Source organism: Camelus dromedarius, chromosome 2 (assembly GCF_036321535.1).
Source record: "Camelus dromedarius isolate mCamDro1 chromosome 2, mCamDro1.pat, whole genome shotgun sequence".
Lineage (NCBI taxonomy): Eukaryota > Metazoa > Chordata > Mammalia > Artiodactyla > Camelidae > Camelus > Camelus dromedarius.
This window is the reverse complement of record NC_087437.1, coordinates 73,097,295-73,113,514: the sequence shown is the minus strand read 5'-3', so window position 1 is coordinate 73,113,514 and position 16,220 is coordinate 73,097,295. Positions and strand designations below refer to the sequence as shown.

Here is a 16,220-nt window from a genome sequence, read left to right as displayed (position 1 = left end):
CCCAAGTCCTTGCATAGGATGGATCAGTACCTATGTGATGGCGTGACACGTGATACATGATGTCATGATACACGGTGACAACCTGGTCAGAATTATCCCCCCCGACCTCAAAAGAGCAACCATCTCAGGAACACAACTCAGCCTTCTCTTTTGTCTGTAGGCTTGCTGGGTGGTGCCTATATTGTAGTAGTGAGATTAGGGTCGCAGAAGATTTCATCAATCGTTCATGAGATTGTATATATTTACTGGTTTTTATTCTTTGCTCATTAAGCTTATGCTGTTGTTCCAGGCTAACGTCTGTTTTCTCAGTGTTGGAAGGTAAGGACAGCCTGCTTTATCCCAAGATACCAACCAGTACAGTTGCATCTGGCAGGGAACAGTCCTCATGTCCTTCTGTAACTAACCAGACAGTTTTACCAAGGAGTCACTTCCCTGAAATCCAGTCTCAGTCCTCTGTAAATGGAAGTCACTGGGTGGATGGAACAGGCCTGGTAGCCAGCCAAGGTGGGAGATTCTCTGCCTTTGGATTCTGATTGCTTCTGTCTTGTTCTGTATGTTTTTCGCTGAGGCACAGACAAGCTTTTCTGTCATCAGCAAAACAGATCTCCAGCCAGCAGTGTGGGAGGCTTCCCCACCTGACCTCCAGCCTGTCCCAGACAAGGGGTGGAAAAGGAGCTGTCACTTCTCCGCCTCCAGGGAATGTGGGTTTCCCTGCAAGAAGGGAGACATTAAAATTCTGTTTCTTAGCTGGAGCTCTCCTCTGTTACTTTTCAGATTTTATTAAAATTAAATGTGTTAATTCTTTGTTCTTTCACCCTGAAGCAATTCTGGAAAGAAAACATACTTTAAAACTGAACAGAAAAACTATTATGCAAGACACTAAGCTCACATTTGCTAAATGACTTTGTGCTCCTGAAAAGAAATGTATAAAAAGCACATTATGAACTGCTCTGCATGATTTCCTTTGTTTGGATTTTAGAAGCAGCTTGACTGACACAGATCCTGAAGGAGGGAAAATCTTTGGATACTGAAAATCCTTTTAGTGAAGGTGATACACAGGATTTCAGAGGACAATTTCAACATTGTTCTCTTGAAGGTTATACTTAGCTCTGAACCACATTACTTTCCTGTCTACGTTTCATTTCCTGGGGTCTCGCCAAGTGATAAACAGATGGCGAGCGTGTGGTAGGTTTGGGGTTTTGCAGCACAAATAGGGCGACTGGAGTTTGCTTAGTTAAAGGCATCGGTTGACTTGGGTGATCAGTGTGGAAATGCTGGTGTAAAGCCTTCAGGAGAAGATGGAGAGAAAATGGACATACTGTGCTGTCTATTCCATCATCCAGATACATTTTGTCAGGGGTAAGGCTTCCTTCCGTTTGTCCTTTCTTGTCACATCGGCTGCTTTACGGGGAAGGGGGCCTCTGTTCATTTAAAATGCTTTGTGACTGCTGCTGAAATTGATCACCAAAGGCAGATTGTTACTAAGGTTTTTCAGTTGTGTATTTAAGTGGCAGCTATCAGGGAGACGTTAGAATCTAGAAATGATTACTAACGGACATGAAAAACAAGAATGGTATGGGTGGTTTGAGCCACTGCTCTGAGACATTTTCACCCATTTCCTTCCTAAGAGGGTCTCTGGAGTGATTGGGAAACTGTGCTTCTTAAAAATGAAATGCTCTCCAAATGGTAGTCAGAACCACTCTGGAATACTAAAAAAAAACATCACAAAGCCATCAAGGCTCAGAGATCCTGGCTCAACTTTTCCTCTCTCTCAAATACTTTTTCTTGGGGACGTAATAAGCACTTCTCCTCCAAATACGAAGATCTTTGGGAGTTGAACGTATGTTGAATTTTAATAAGGCTTGTGTAGGTTTGGACCTGGGAGTCAAAGTAGGGTCCTTGTGACAGTGGGAACCGGTGCCTGAAGGGCCTATTTGAAAATTGCAGGAGGAAAGATTCATTCTGCATTCCATAGTAGGAGAGTATTACAGTGAGCCTGAGTGTCTTAAGAATTAACTGTGCTTTTCAGATACAGCGACAAAGACTTTAAGGAGAATTTCTAAATCAAAGGAAACTTTGGAATATAATGCTGTAGACAGGATCAGAGGAATATCATCAGGCAAAGGCGAGCGCACAGGCGGCGACATTAAACTGCACTAACCTCTGCCTACCCCAAATTTTGCATCCATAAAATTGTAGTAATTCCCATTTGTCAGGTACCTTTGAGAGCCTAGTTTTTTCTCAGTTGCTTGTCATCTTTTTATCTTTTTCCTTTGTGAGCTTCAGTGGTACTTGTCACAATAATATACCATTCCTGTAACAGTATTCCATGTTAATTCCCAAAATGAAACCTACACTATTGAAGGCATGTCAAAGACTCAGTGCTGAACGTGTTTTAAGTGTCCTGTGCCATTTGGTCCGAGAGCTGATGGGAGAGAGTCTTCTTTTATGCCTGGTGTTTCGGTGTTGATGAGAGATGATGCTGACCAATGGCCTACCTTCAGTAGAAGCCTCTGCCTCTCTTTGTTCCCTCCTTCCCTCAGGAACCCTAACTCTGTGGAAATGGTGGCTCTTTTGAGCCTCATATGTTGAATGCCAAATTTCTTACTCTTCTCAACCAATTTGGAAGGCAGTTCAGAGGTCATGAAGGTTATAGAAAGAGCACAGACAACCGAATTCATATTCTTTTCCTGAGGTGTGACTATGAGCAAATCACTTAATCTCTCTTTGCCTCAGTTTCCTCTCTGATAGAGTGTTAACAGCATCACTCTGGTGTGTGAGGAGGAATAAAAAAAATAGCCTATTTAAAATCTCTTGTAAACATATTTTTTAAAAACTGCTGTATACATATTAGTTATATTTCAGTTTCATAAAACTATTTGTGTGTTATATGCTGTTGATTCATAAACAAAAAAGCCAGTTATATTCATTGTAAGGAATACGCTTGTTGGTGGGCTTCGATTTTTTAAATAGGCTTAATTTTATTCCCAGGTAGTCTGAGACCTTAAATTATTTTTCAGACAGACCAGTAGACAAAGAAGTAGATATTCAAAAGTCAATAATTTCCTCTAGTGTCTTCAAGCAAATGCCTCCTCATTTGTGTTGAGTCTTACAGTTCCCTATCTGGATCGTGCGCAAGCTCTCTCCTGCCCCTGAGGCAGTCAGGGAGGAAAGTTCTCAGCAGCAGCCAAGGTTTTTCATTAAGAGTCACTCCATGTGAATCAGGCAAACTGATGGCTTATGGCCTTCCTTTTCAGGAATATTGGAAGAAACATTCAATGCAGAAGAAGACATTTATGCTTTACCTGGCTCTGATGTCAGCCTGACCTGCCAAACACGGAAGAAGGGCTTCCTGGTGCAGATGCAGTGGTCCAAGGTCACAAATAAGGTAGACCTGATTGCCCTTTATCATCCTGAACATGGCTTCTACTGTGGCAGCAGGAGTCGCTGTGAGTCACTGGTGGCTTTCAGAGTAACTCCTGGCAGTGTGTCACAGTGGACTCTGCACTTAAAGAACATGTCCTCCTCGCTCACTGGGAAGTACGAGTGTAGCTTCACTATGTATCCAGAGGGCATTCAGACCAAAATCTACAACCTGTTCATTCAGACAAATGGTAAGCATACCTGGTGGGGGAAAGAAGCCATGAGTTCATTCAGTTCTCATTCACTCAGCAAATACGTATTCTGAGCCAAGCATGTGCTAGGCATGGTGCTACGTACAGAACGGTTGAGCAAGAAGAGGTGTTGCCTGGAAAGGAGGACAGAAATTGATCAAATAATGCCACAAATAAATGTAAAATCACAACAGTGATAAGGACTACAACCGCTTTGTGAGAGCCAGGGAAAGTGACCCTGGGGAAGTAACAAGTGAGCTGAGGTCTGAGGAATGAGTAGGTATTAACACCACTTGGGAGGTGGGAGGTTTGTGAGTGACCCAGGGAGAGGGACCAGCTGGTGTGCTGGGCTGTGGTGTGTTTGAGGAAATGGGAAAAGCTACACCCAGTGGGACTACAGTGCAGGACTAAGGGACCAGATCATGCTGAACCTTGTCAGCCATGTTCAGGGTCTTGGTTGTTATCTAAGAGCCATGGGAAAACATTGAAGTATTTTCAGCCAAAGGATGGCACAATATTTATAGCCCGATTCAATTTGGATTATAAAAAGATGGTGCTGGTTTTAGTATGAGAATGAAGTAAAGGGGGACAAGAAGGAAAAGGTGGGGACAAGCTGGACAATCCCAGTAGCCCAGAGGAGACAGAGTGGTAGTTTGCGTAGATATAGAAAGAAGATGACAAATTTGATGCTTTGGGCATTAAACAGACAGCACCTGGCAATAGAGTGGATACAGGACAATGGCAGCACGAGTGAAGGAGTGCGAAAAAACGCATGTGTCTGGCATGCACACCTGAACGCTGGTGCCACTCACGGAGACGGGAGGCAAAGGAATCAGAACAGGTTTGCGGGGGAAATTTACCAATCTATCTTTGGATAGATTTAGTATACGGCAGGGAAAGATACCAAGGAGGCTGCTGGACAGGCGGCATTCACTCATACTTGCTGTAGAGGGCTGCATTCGGAGACAGGAATCGGGTTAAAGCACTAGCCCCTTTCCGGCTAGAAATGAATTTCATCTGGAGCCTGTCATGTGCATTCTTTGAGCCTATCTGGAAAATGATGAAAATAATGGCTACCCTAAATTAGTTGGTCCTAAAATAAATGACCTCTATTTATACTAATGGAAAAGATGGAAATGAAAGCCAACAAACGGAAAATGCACTGGAAACGGAATGTTTTTAATTCAGGGGCAAAGTGACCTGGTAGGATAAGAAAGAAACAGCAAAAATCAACTCATGAAGGCTGTGCTAAAGAAGGCACAGGACAAGCAATAGGTGTGGGCTTATTACCTCCTCTCCATTTCTCATCAAGACATAAGTCCTTGGTGTTGGGCAGTCCAGCTGTGTATAGAGCAGGACCTCCTCTGTCTCTTTCTCAACAATGCTCAATTCCCACTGCTGTTTTCCAGGAAAAAAAAATTTCAATTTGGGATGGGGCAGGGTGGTCGGTTTGAGTGAAGAGAAATGAGGAAATCTGTATAGAACAATGTTCAGCTACACATACTTTGGAGCCAGGTTGCCTGGATTTGAATGCTGACTCTGTCATTTACTGTATACATCATCTTTGCCAAGTTAATCCAGATCTCTAAGTTTTTGTTTCCTGATACAACAAATATAGATAATTATAGGACCTCCTTCACAGGTACCAATATTTTGATGGTTAGATAAGATAATCTGTGTAGCGTACTTAGCATAGTTCCTCCCAAAGAGTAAGGGTTTAGTAAATGGTAGTTTTCTCTAAGAAAATTAATAGTAATAATGAGTGAACTAGATTTCTCTGGTCTTACTAAAAAATGAGTCCTCCTCCTTCTCTTTTTATATTTGCCTAATTTGGAACCCAACAGACACGTGTCCTATATTAGCACAAGTACACATTGACCTGGGCTTTAGACAAAGGTTTTGTACCTTCTTCCTAAAACTGTAAACTATGCTACTGCATATCTGAGGACCTAATATTTATTTCATGGAGAATCGACAACATGATTTGATGTGCCCTATAGGAAGTAGCATGTGGGAATGGCTCAACATAAAGGCAGCAATGAAGAAGAGGTAGCATGTTATTCAGAAAGGAAAGTGGTGTTGCCTTTAAGGAAAGTGTATTTCTTAAAATAAGGGGCAACCCAAAGGAGCCAAGCTTGTAGCTACTAAAAACTACAAATCACTGGAGAGGCAGAAGCCAAGTCTACTGCTTTGTGGTTGGCAATTTCTCAGTCTTCTGATTGTAAACTTGCTGTTGGTCAGCTGAACCAGATGAAAAAAAAAATGGCTAGAGAAATGGACCAGATGAAAAAAAAAGGTAGAGCAATGGTTCTGGTACTGTGTATTTGGGGACAAAGTGAGCAAAATAGAAAAGAGGAAAACAGAAAGGGAAAACATTCTTTCACAGCGGAGTGACTAAATATATAAGCCTGGTTTAGAGCTAAGGGGTAGACACTTTGATGGGGCAGCTGTCACTCGAAAACGCTGTCAAGTCCCCACCTAATGACACATCCTTCCCCCCTTTATTCTTTTGATCTTTACTTTCTTCTTTCACTTGTGCCATTTCCCTCTCACATCTCTGGGAGATCTTCAAGTTAACAGGCTAGTGAGGTAAGCAAAACACACAAGAGCGCAAACTCTGGTGAAGTACATGAACACATGCAAATTGAAGTGGTATATATGAATCTAACATGAAGATGCTGAGGGGCAGGGGTGGGTGTGACGTCTTCCTGTTCCTTTTGTTCCTCATGTGAGCTAGTGCTCTGAGACTGTGAATGAGGGCACAGCTGTCACACACAACATGGCATCTGCTCTGTTTTCATTTTCACTTGACAGACTTTCCTCTTAGGTTAGCTTTCGAGTTATTCCAAGAAACGCAGTTCTCTGAATTAAGTCTTGGGTTATTGTAATCCAGGTTTCCTTCATTCAATGCGACTGGATCCCATAATGCTTCAGATTGTAGATTTCAACGCATTTAAAATGTGTAGTTGTTAGGATTAGTTATAAAAGTACAACATGGCTTTAATTTCCCAGATTAAAACAAAAACCTTGAGGGCTGTTAATGCTGTCATTAGGAGCAGTAGGTGAAGGAGGAAGAGTACTGGTAATAGAAGTAGTGTAGATTATGATAACAGAATAATAGCATAGAATCATCTTGATAATACAGTCTTGGAAAATCTCAGGCTGTTTGTTCTTTGACCTTTCCCCCTAGTTTTATTGCGATATTGACATACAACATCATATTAGTTTTAGGTGTACAATATAATGATTTCATATGTGTGTACACTGTGAAATGGTCACCACAGTCAGTTCGGTTAACATCCATCACCTCACACAATGACAATTTTTTTCTTACGATGACACCTTTAAGGTATGGTCTCTTTGCAATTTTTAAACATATGATGCAGTATTTTTAACTTTAGTCACCAAGCAAACATTGCATCCCAAGAACTTCTTTATCTTTAACTGGAAGTTTGTACCTTTTGATCACCTTCACCCATTTTGCCCACTCCCCACCCACTGCCTCTGACCAGTCTGTTCCCTTTTAATCTGAAGGGTGTCTTACATTTCTTTTTTCTCTTTTACAGTGTATTTGTTGAGCAAATTTGATTGTTTGTCTTGTAGAATTACTCACAGCCTGGATTTTGCTTTTATATCTCATGATACCTCCATTTTTCTTTTTCACTTTTAGTTAGATATACAAATTTGATCACATTAAGGTTTTTATTTTTATTTTTTGACAAGGCTGTTTCGTAGATGATGTTGTATAGTTACATCAGAGGTACATAACGTCTGGTTGTGTAATGTTAACAGCCACTGATGGGTGTTGCCCAAATCCACTCCTTCGTTATGGGTTGCCAAATAGTGATATTCTAATTCTATCATTCCTTCATTTAGTAGCCGAAGTATTCTTATAAACAGAAACTTCCTCTCATGAACCAATTACTTACTAGATGTACAGTTTATATAAGAAAAGCAGAATAGACACATGATTCTTTCCCTTGATTTACCAATTTTAAAAATGAGTTGATTCACTAACATTCTTAGGTGACCAATAAGTATTTGTGTTAAGTATCAAGAATTCATATGAATTTAAACATATTAATGAGTTTTAATTTGTTATCCTTATTAGGCTGAAAATGTCCCCCATGTAAAATCTATTAACCCTTTGTCATAGAAGTTGCAAATATTTTCTCAGTTCGGCATCTCTCCTTACTTTCTCATGACATTGTTTCCCATGCGTGTAATTCTTACTTTTATGAAATAAAATCTATCAGTCTTTTTCCTTATTGGTTCTAATTTTGAGTCACAATTAAGGAAAGCTTTCCCCATTCCCAGATTATACAGAAGTTCACTCATGTTATTCCTAACGCTTGCTTTTTTTAATTAGCATTTAAATTTGTGATGTTAGGTTTCTAGTTTAAAAAATTGTGCCTAAATATATTTTTATTAATCCTAATGCTTTTTTCCTGTATTTCTTTTTTTTCCCTTTCTGTTGTTCAGTTTAGAAATTTTCTATTGACCTATTTTCCAGTTCACAAATCTTCTTTTTCATGATATCCTGTAAGTTTTCAACCTCATCAAATTTGTCCTTAATTTCTGATACTATGTTTTTAAGTTATTGTTTTTGATAGATTTTTAATGCTTTGATGAATGAAATTTCCATTCATCTTTTTCTCTATTTTTGAATGTGTTAAAAAGAGTTATTTCAATGTCCTTCTTGGATTACTCCAATGTTTCTATTTTTTCTTTTTTTTTTTTCACAACTTGCTCTAGCACATCCCTTCCTTTTGTTATTATTTTATTATATATGTGTATTATATAATAAATTATATATGCAGTTTATTATATATTACATATATAAAGAATATATATTGTGCTATTATTGACAATAACACCAAAGGGAAGGGAGGTGAAAGTTGTGGAAAAAAAAAAAAAAAGAAAATAGAAAAAGAAGCAGACACATGAATGATCTCACATAATAAACCCAACAGAACAGTGCTACTGTTCATAGTTTAAAGAATTTCATGTTTTCAAAGAAACTGAGAAGAAAAAAAAAATATATATATATATATATATATAGTCTTTTATATTGACTCATATATTTACCATTTTCTGTGCTTTTCACTCCCTCCCGTGGAGTGAAGTTACTATTTGGTGTCATTTCCTTTCAGCCTGAGGGACTTACTTTAGAATTTCATATAAGATAAATCTACTTGCCACAAATTCTCTCAGGGTTTTTTTTTCCATTTTTATTTTTGAAGGATAGTTTCACTGAATGTAGAATACTTAGTGGACTGCATTTCCTTTCAGCGTATTGAATATGTCTTCTGAGCGGCACTGTTCCCAGTGAGACGTGAGCCAACAGTTCTATTACTAGTCCCTCCATTCGATAAATCTGGCAGTTTTTTCTTGCTGGTTTCAGTCACTGCTTTCGTACTTTTCTCTTTGTTTAGGTTTTTAGCAGTTTGATTATGATATGCCTAGGTGGGTGTCTCTTTGTATTTATCTTACTTAGGTTTTAAAATGCTTGGATGTGTAGATTAATTTGGGGAAATTTTTAAAAAATCAAATATGAAGTTTTTGGCCATTGTTTCTTCAAATATTTGTCATCCTCTCATCTCTTCTTCTATGACTCTACTCTACATATATGTTAGGGCACTTGACATTATCCTACATGTTCATTTTTCTTCAATCCTTTCTCTCTGTTCTTCAGATTAGAAAATTTATATTAATCCTTATTCAGATATTCTGATTTTTTTTCTCCTGCCATCTCAAATTGGCTGTTGAGAATCTCTAGTGAATTTTGCATTTTCATTATTGACTTTTCAACTTTAAAATAATCATTTGGTTTATTTTATAGTTTTCTATTTCTTCACTAAAATTTCCTACGTATTGATTCATTGTCATCACATTTTGCTTTCATCCTTTGCACCTACTTACAATAGCTGCTTTGAAGTCTGCTAAATCCAATGTAGGGTCTACGAGAATCAGTTTCAATGAACTGCTTTTTTCCTGAGTATGGATTTCACTTTCCTGTTTCCTTCATATGTCATCATTGTTTGTTGAAAACTAGACATTAAAAAACAACAAAAAAACATAATGTGACAACACTAGATACTGATTTTTTTTTTAAATTTTGGTAACTTACCCATATTTAAATTGCAAAATCTGTCTCCTTTGCAGTGTGTAACCTTCATTATCTCTGCTTGGCTTTTTACTATATAATTCTTATGATATTAGTTTGGCTTCCAAGGAGTTCCTGTATATTGACAAAACCCCTTTATTGGTCCACAGATGAATTTGGCAAAAATTGTGCTCAAATACTTCAAGTCCATTAGGCTTCCACCCTCTACACATAGCTGTGTGTGGGAGGGAGTTAGGGAGTGCATTCAGAGTTGAAGACAGTAATACCATCTCGTCTCCCTTGGCTCTTACTTTTTACTGGGCTCTTTCAGGTCTCCCCCACTCGTGTGTATATTTTCCCAGTCAGCTTGGGACATGTAGGGAATTTATCTCAGCTAGTTTATGACCCTCTAATTTCTAGAATCCCCATGTTAAATGTCTCTCTGGTCTGCCCTTCACCCACAGTGGGACTGCAAATCCAAGCTAACCAAGCGTCAGCTTTTCTCTATTTGTTTCTGACCAAGCTCGTTCCTGTTAGTTGACAGACAGAAGGATTTTCATGCTCAGACCTAATTTAAGTCTGCCCCTTTTGGAAGGAAAGCTGCTGGGTTTTGTAGCCAGCTGCAAGATGGGGAAACTATCTTTTCTCACCAACCAAGGCAAGGGATGGAAGGATCTGTAAGCAAGAAGGCTAAAGACTCCTACAATTCTTACTGACACTCTAGTGGTTTTTCAAGAAGAAATGCTTCTTAATTAAATATTTGCCTTGGTCAGTTTTCATGGTGGTTTTTTAACACATTTGCTCAGTTTTACACAGTTTTTTTCCACTGACATCTTCATGGCCCCAAAGCCAGGAGTCCTTCAAGTGCCCCCCCCAACCCTGTTTTTGATTCTTATATTGTATCTTTATTTTAAAATACATGTTCATTACTACTCTTTTAAAACAATTATTTATTCTTAGTGCTAAAGGTAAATACACATTCCTCACTTACCCCCAGCCTTTATGTAAATGCCTCTTCAGTTTGAAATGTATTCTACTGCAGGATCCTCAGGGAGTGCTCACAAAGGCAACAGTCCCTGAGTCCTTACATGATGCAACAGATTTAACATAGTCTTTATATTAAAGACTGAATATAACATCCTTCACTCACATTTTCTTTCCATGAGTATATTAAATATGTTACCTTATTATTTTCTAACATAAAGAATTGCTGTCAAAAAGCTAATAACAATTTGATTTTCTTTCCCACATCTGGCCTTGTTTAATACTTTTATAAGAATATGCTTAATGTCTGTTCTGAGCCTATTTGCCTACTTTTGCAGTATAATCTTTTAATATGTATTTTTTAGTCATTTTATCTTAAGATATTTTACCTGAATTATAATTTTTAGTATTTTTTCTATTATTTCCTTTAGTATCTTCTATTAAACATTTTTATCTTCTTTGCTTGTCTCTTTCTTTGAATCTCTTTTACCTCTTTTTTCTTTTAAAATTCATTATTTATTACCTTATTTCACTTTAAAATTTCCCTTATTCTATCTTTTAAAAATTTCTTTTAATGCGTTAGCTTTTGTGTTAATATGTTCTTGGTCTTCATCTAGTTTGCTCTTAATTTCTGGAATGATTTTCAAAACTTATTATTTCCAGCCCTTCCCTGAATTCTCTCACTTATCTAAACTTTCTTCTCTCCAACTGACTCATTTACCAGTCTATCTAAAATTTTTCATAGGTTATATCATTGTCTTTCTTCCTGTTAGCTCATTTTGAATGATTAGGCTGTAGTTTTTATTTATTTTGAAGTCATGTCTTTCTAATGTGCTATTATTGTTGTAGGAATGTTACTTTATTCTCTATTCTTTTTCTTGTGGTATCTTTATACGTAATTCTGCCCCATCTCTTTTCTATTGTTCTATCTAAGTATGTTTAAGTTAAATGCATTTTGATTTTTGTCATGAAAGGGTGGGCCACACTATCTTTGCTTGTGTCTCTAGAGTGCTCTCTTCAGTTATTTCCAAGGTAAATTATGTGCCATTTTTCTTTCTGAGATGTACTTCCTTTCCTCCTGTCCCTCACTTTTATCTAAATTGCCTCTTTGCTTTTTCCTATTGGGCCCATCCTGTTTAATTTGGATTCCACTCCCAGGGATTTCTTCTCAGTCTGGGATAAGTCTGAAGAGTCCCCTCTGCTCCACCACTGACAAGCCTTTTCTTGTTTCCCTTGAAGGCACTGGTAATTTGGTGCCTACAGACTTCTTCCTTCTCCATTTCTGCTGCTCTTCCCAGATTAGTCTGCCTGTCTTGTCAGGGCTTGCCTGTTGTTTTTTTGAGGGGTAATTCTCTAGTTCTAAGGCCCTTCAGAAGCCCAGCTGATCTTCCTCTGCTTGTTTTTGCACAGTTGTTGATACCACATGGCCTAGTGGTTTGTCCCCACCTATTAATAGTGATATACATTGTTATGTAGTGTTCCCGTAGACATTGCCTTTGTGGTCTTAGTTTTGCTACTCTGGTTAGTCTGCTGTTACAGGGAGTTTCAGAAAGTTGTGCCACTTGTATTGCCAACTTCCCAGAATCTGGGCAAGCTTTACAAAATTTTAATACTTACGTATCTGAGTAATGCACATTAAAATATAATTAACGTATCAAGTGGATTTCAGTCAACTTCACAAATATTAGTGCCTATCAGTTTAAACTGCAATAATTTCAAGAATAAAATTAAATATTATAAATGGTAGTATGCAAATATGGCATTAAAAATTGATGGTGGTGTACAAATAACTACATTTGGAAGTACCATTATAGTTAAATGACAAAAAAGACACAGGGTTGTTTTGTTTTGTTGTGTTTTTAAAATTATGGAGTTGGAGTAATATTTGGAAGCACCAATAGAGAGTGAAGAAGGCACTGATCCCACCTCCTGATCTTGAGGAAATAAGGGTGTAAGAAAATAAATAACTACTACTTTTTGAGAATGATGCAGAGAAGACGGACCCTAATGGCAAGGCTGGCTTCAGTTAAGGAAAAGGGGAGGAGGAGTTATCAGGACAGCTGACATTGGTGACAAATTGAAATACAACAGAGTTCTAAGGCTAGATATAACATTCTCAAACTGAGAAATATTCCGATGTGCTGTTAATAAGAAGAATGTTCATACCCCATGATCCATTAATTATACTTCTGGGAATTTATCTTAAGTAGCTGAATGGTCAGAAGAAAGCTAGTTTAAGGATGATCCTTAATACATAGATTGTAATTGTTTAAATAAAGTAAAAACCCAAACTGAAAGATCATGATTCAGTTATTGAAAATGACTAAACAAATGATGGTGTGTATATAAGACATAAAGCCTCTAAAATTGTCAACCAACTGTAGTTTAAGAACAATACAAAACATTTTAAGTAAAAATGTAGGTAACATTTTTTGATAAATAAAATTGCAAAGTATGAAAAAATACATGCATACAAACAAGATTTATATAGATGTAAATAAAAGGAAATACGATTTTCAGGATATTGGGATGATATAATTATTTTCATTTATAAATTAATTTTGGTATTATTATAATTCAGTCACAAATGTATATATATATTTGTATATAACTTTCTCAAAAAGGGAGACTATAAGACTATTCATCTCATATCACTTTAAAAATGAAAATAATTCGTGAGTGGTGCTTTCTCAGATACATCCTTATATATTTTATATTTTTCTGTATTGTTTCCGTATATATTTTTCTGTATCATTTCTTCTTTGGAGAAATATTTATAAGCTCTAAAAATACAATTAGGTATGGAAACAGTAAAAAGATCAGTGGATGTCAGGAGGAAGGGATGACCAGGCAGAGCACGGAGGAGTTTTAGGGCAGGGAGACTATCTGTATGATTCTACCATAGTGGATACATGTCATACATTTGTCAAAATCCATAGAATTACAACACCAAGAGTGGACCCTAACGTAAATAAGCTGTGGACTTTGGGTAATAGTGACATGTTGATGGGGACTCACTGACTGTAAGGAAGGTATCGCTGTTGATAGGGATGTTAAGAGTGGGGGAAGCTGTGCATGCGTAGGAGGAGGGGGTATATGGAAACGCTCTGTACTTCCCACTCAATTTTGCTATGAACCTAAAATATCTGTTTAAAAATACTTATTAATTTTTTTTAAAAAATTAGAGGCTGGGTTATAAAGTTTTATATTCTACCAGATCAAGGAAATATGATCTGAAACCTAAGGCACCAATTTGGGGTTAAAGCAGAGGGAGGGGCCAAATTGTAATTTGGATTCTTTTAGTTTCTGTGTAGTTTTTCAGCGAGAAGCAACTCTGTTTCTTAGTGGCTCTGTTTTGCCATTTGTACAATGAGGACTATAGGTGGGGTACTCTTTATAGGTGTACCCTGAGGGTAGATGACCGTCTATACTAAAACCTTTTTAGATTAAAAGCACTTTACAAACCAGTCACAGATCCATGTATTTTCCAACTTATGTTTTGTTACAGTGACACAGGATGGATGGAGAAGCAACCATACAGTAGAAATAGAGATAAACCAAACTCTGGAAATACCATGCTTTCAAAATATCTCCTTAGAAATTTCATCCGATTTCACCTTTGCATGGTTGGTGGTAAGTGTTGCCCTTTTCAGTGAATAACTGCAATGATCTTTAAATGTTAATGAAGTAAAAGTGAATAACAGGTAATAATAGGAAAGGAAACATACTGGACAAGAGGCAGGCATTATGCCAAAGGCTGGGGAACGGTGAGGGGTAGGGAAGGAGGGACCCTAGGATTCCTTCTAACTCAGCAAGCCTCCGGGTTTTTGGATGCAGTAACTTAGAAAGTAGTTCCTAAAGCTTAGTTTCTATCTCAAGCTATACACTGAACCCTGCTTACAGAGAGAAGATGTGTGATAGTGGAGCCACGTCCAGCAGAAGCCCCTGCTCACACGTTTGTTTCACACACAACATGTGTAGAGGCATGCACCTGCTCTTCCCAGAACCCTTACCACTACATCCTGGGAAGTACACTACAGTGCTTTAGACGGGGACACACGAACTCTAATGCTTATCAAACACAGGGAGAAAATGTACATCAGAGAAGCAGGACCTGTGCCAGAAACAGCCGCTGCTCAGCTCTTTTATTTTCACAGGTAAAGCCAGGCCCAAAGTTGCCATGTTTTCTGACTTAAACACATACACACAGAAATTGATTTTTATGAGAAATTTCCCAAGGCAAGGCAACCAAACGGCAGCCAGCTATTCACCACTATATATAGTAGACCTCTGATACTGTCGGGAAGTCAGTTGGTAGCAGAAGTCTGACACAGTTATAAAAACCATAAACACAATTTCAAGAATTATGTAATAGGGTGTTTATTAAGATGGTCCAGAATATGATTATATTAATCTCAGATCATCAACAAAATGGAAACACAAGATTTAAAAATTCTTACAGAACTAGTGAATGTCCGTGAATGTAGCAGCTGATACAGTTTGCAAAATACTGTACTCACATGACTTATCATTCCTCTGACAAGTTACTAGATTTTTGTGGACTGCCTTGGAAATTAGACCCTTCGTATAAAATGATTTCTCTGAGGATGTGCCAAATCCAAAATAACTGACTTGCAAATAGGCCTTAAAATGCAACCTACTGATCGTCTTTGACTATACAGGTATTTTTTAGTCAGTAGGATCAAAAAAATTATAAAATAACTTTCTCAAATTGCTCTAAAATCTACAATGCTTCTTTGTTATCTGTCAAAAACCACATTTTTAAGTTTCCGAAATGTCAGACTTCCTGCCTGACATTATGCCTTTCATTAGTATAAGTCAGTTGTTCTTAACAAATGTGATACAAGGTGGGTCTTAGAAAATACAAGTGGAGATGATCTCAAGAAGGCAGAAACCTGCTATACTAAACATTACTGTAATGGAAATGCACTGTTTATACCTTGTTTTTATTATTAATATTTTCCATCAATGGCCACAATGTTTCTACCCTAATTATCACAAATTTGCTATCAATGCGAGTGGTAAGTTTAATAATAATAAATAAGACTAAAGTTTAATAAAGCTTTACTGTAGAGATTTTTGCTGGCTTGCAAGTTGATCTGTAGGGGTCTTATCTGGAGGGTGTCTCACTAGTTTTTCCAAGCAATTAAAGTTTTCAGGCAGTTTGTGCCTTTTCTATGACCCTGAGCTCCTCCAGGACAAGAAAGCTGCATCACTCATTTCAAAAATCCCTGTCATCTAGTATAGTGAGTGTCTAGAACATAGGCACTCAATAAAGATTTAGTAACTAATTGAATGGATCTGTTTCTCTTCATCTCCTTTCTTCATAGTCCTATTCACTCGCCTGGTATTAAATTGGTAGTCACTAAACCTCATGCTGTCTGGCTGATTGGTTAATGAGCAGCTCATTAAGTGTCAGTGACTAGATAACTGATACGGTGTCCTCTACCTGATGGGTGATAAGATACCTGATAAGAAGGCACATGGACATTATC

At 37.7% G+C, this 16,220-nt stretch overlaps 1 protein-coding gene across 3 annotated transcripts in view; it reads left to right on the top strand.

The window, feature by feature from the left end:
* The first annotated feature begins 1,140 nt into the window (after window positions 1-1,140).
* CD96 (CD96 molecule) overlaps window positions 1,141-16,220 on the top strand; it is a 79,873-nt gene continuing 64,793 nt past the window's right edge. The window contains exons 1-3 of one of the 3 annotated variants that reach the window (XM_064495594.1): window positions 1,141-1,359; window positions 3,258-3,614; window positions 14,213-14,337. In XM_064495594.1, coding sequence (XP_064351664.1) covers window positions 1,299-1,359; window positions 3,258-3,614; window positions 14,213-14,337 — 543 coding nt within the window. In that variant the 5' untranslated portion in view covers window positions 1,141-1,298. The remainder of the gene's footprint in view (window positions 1,360-3,257; window positions 3,615-14,212; window positions 14,338-16,220) is intronic. The other 2 variants (XM_064495597.1, XM_010985081.3) reach the window with 2 other exon arrangements.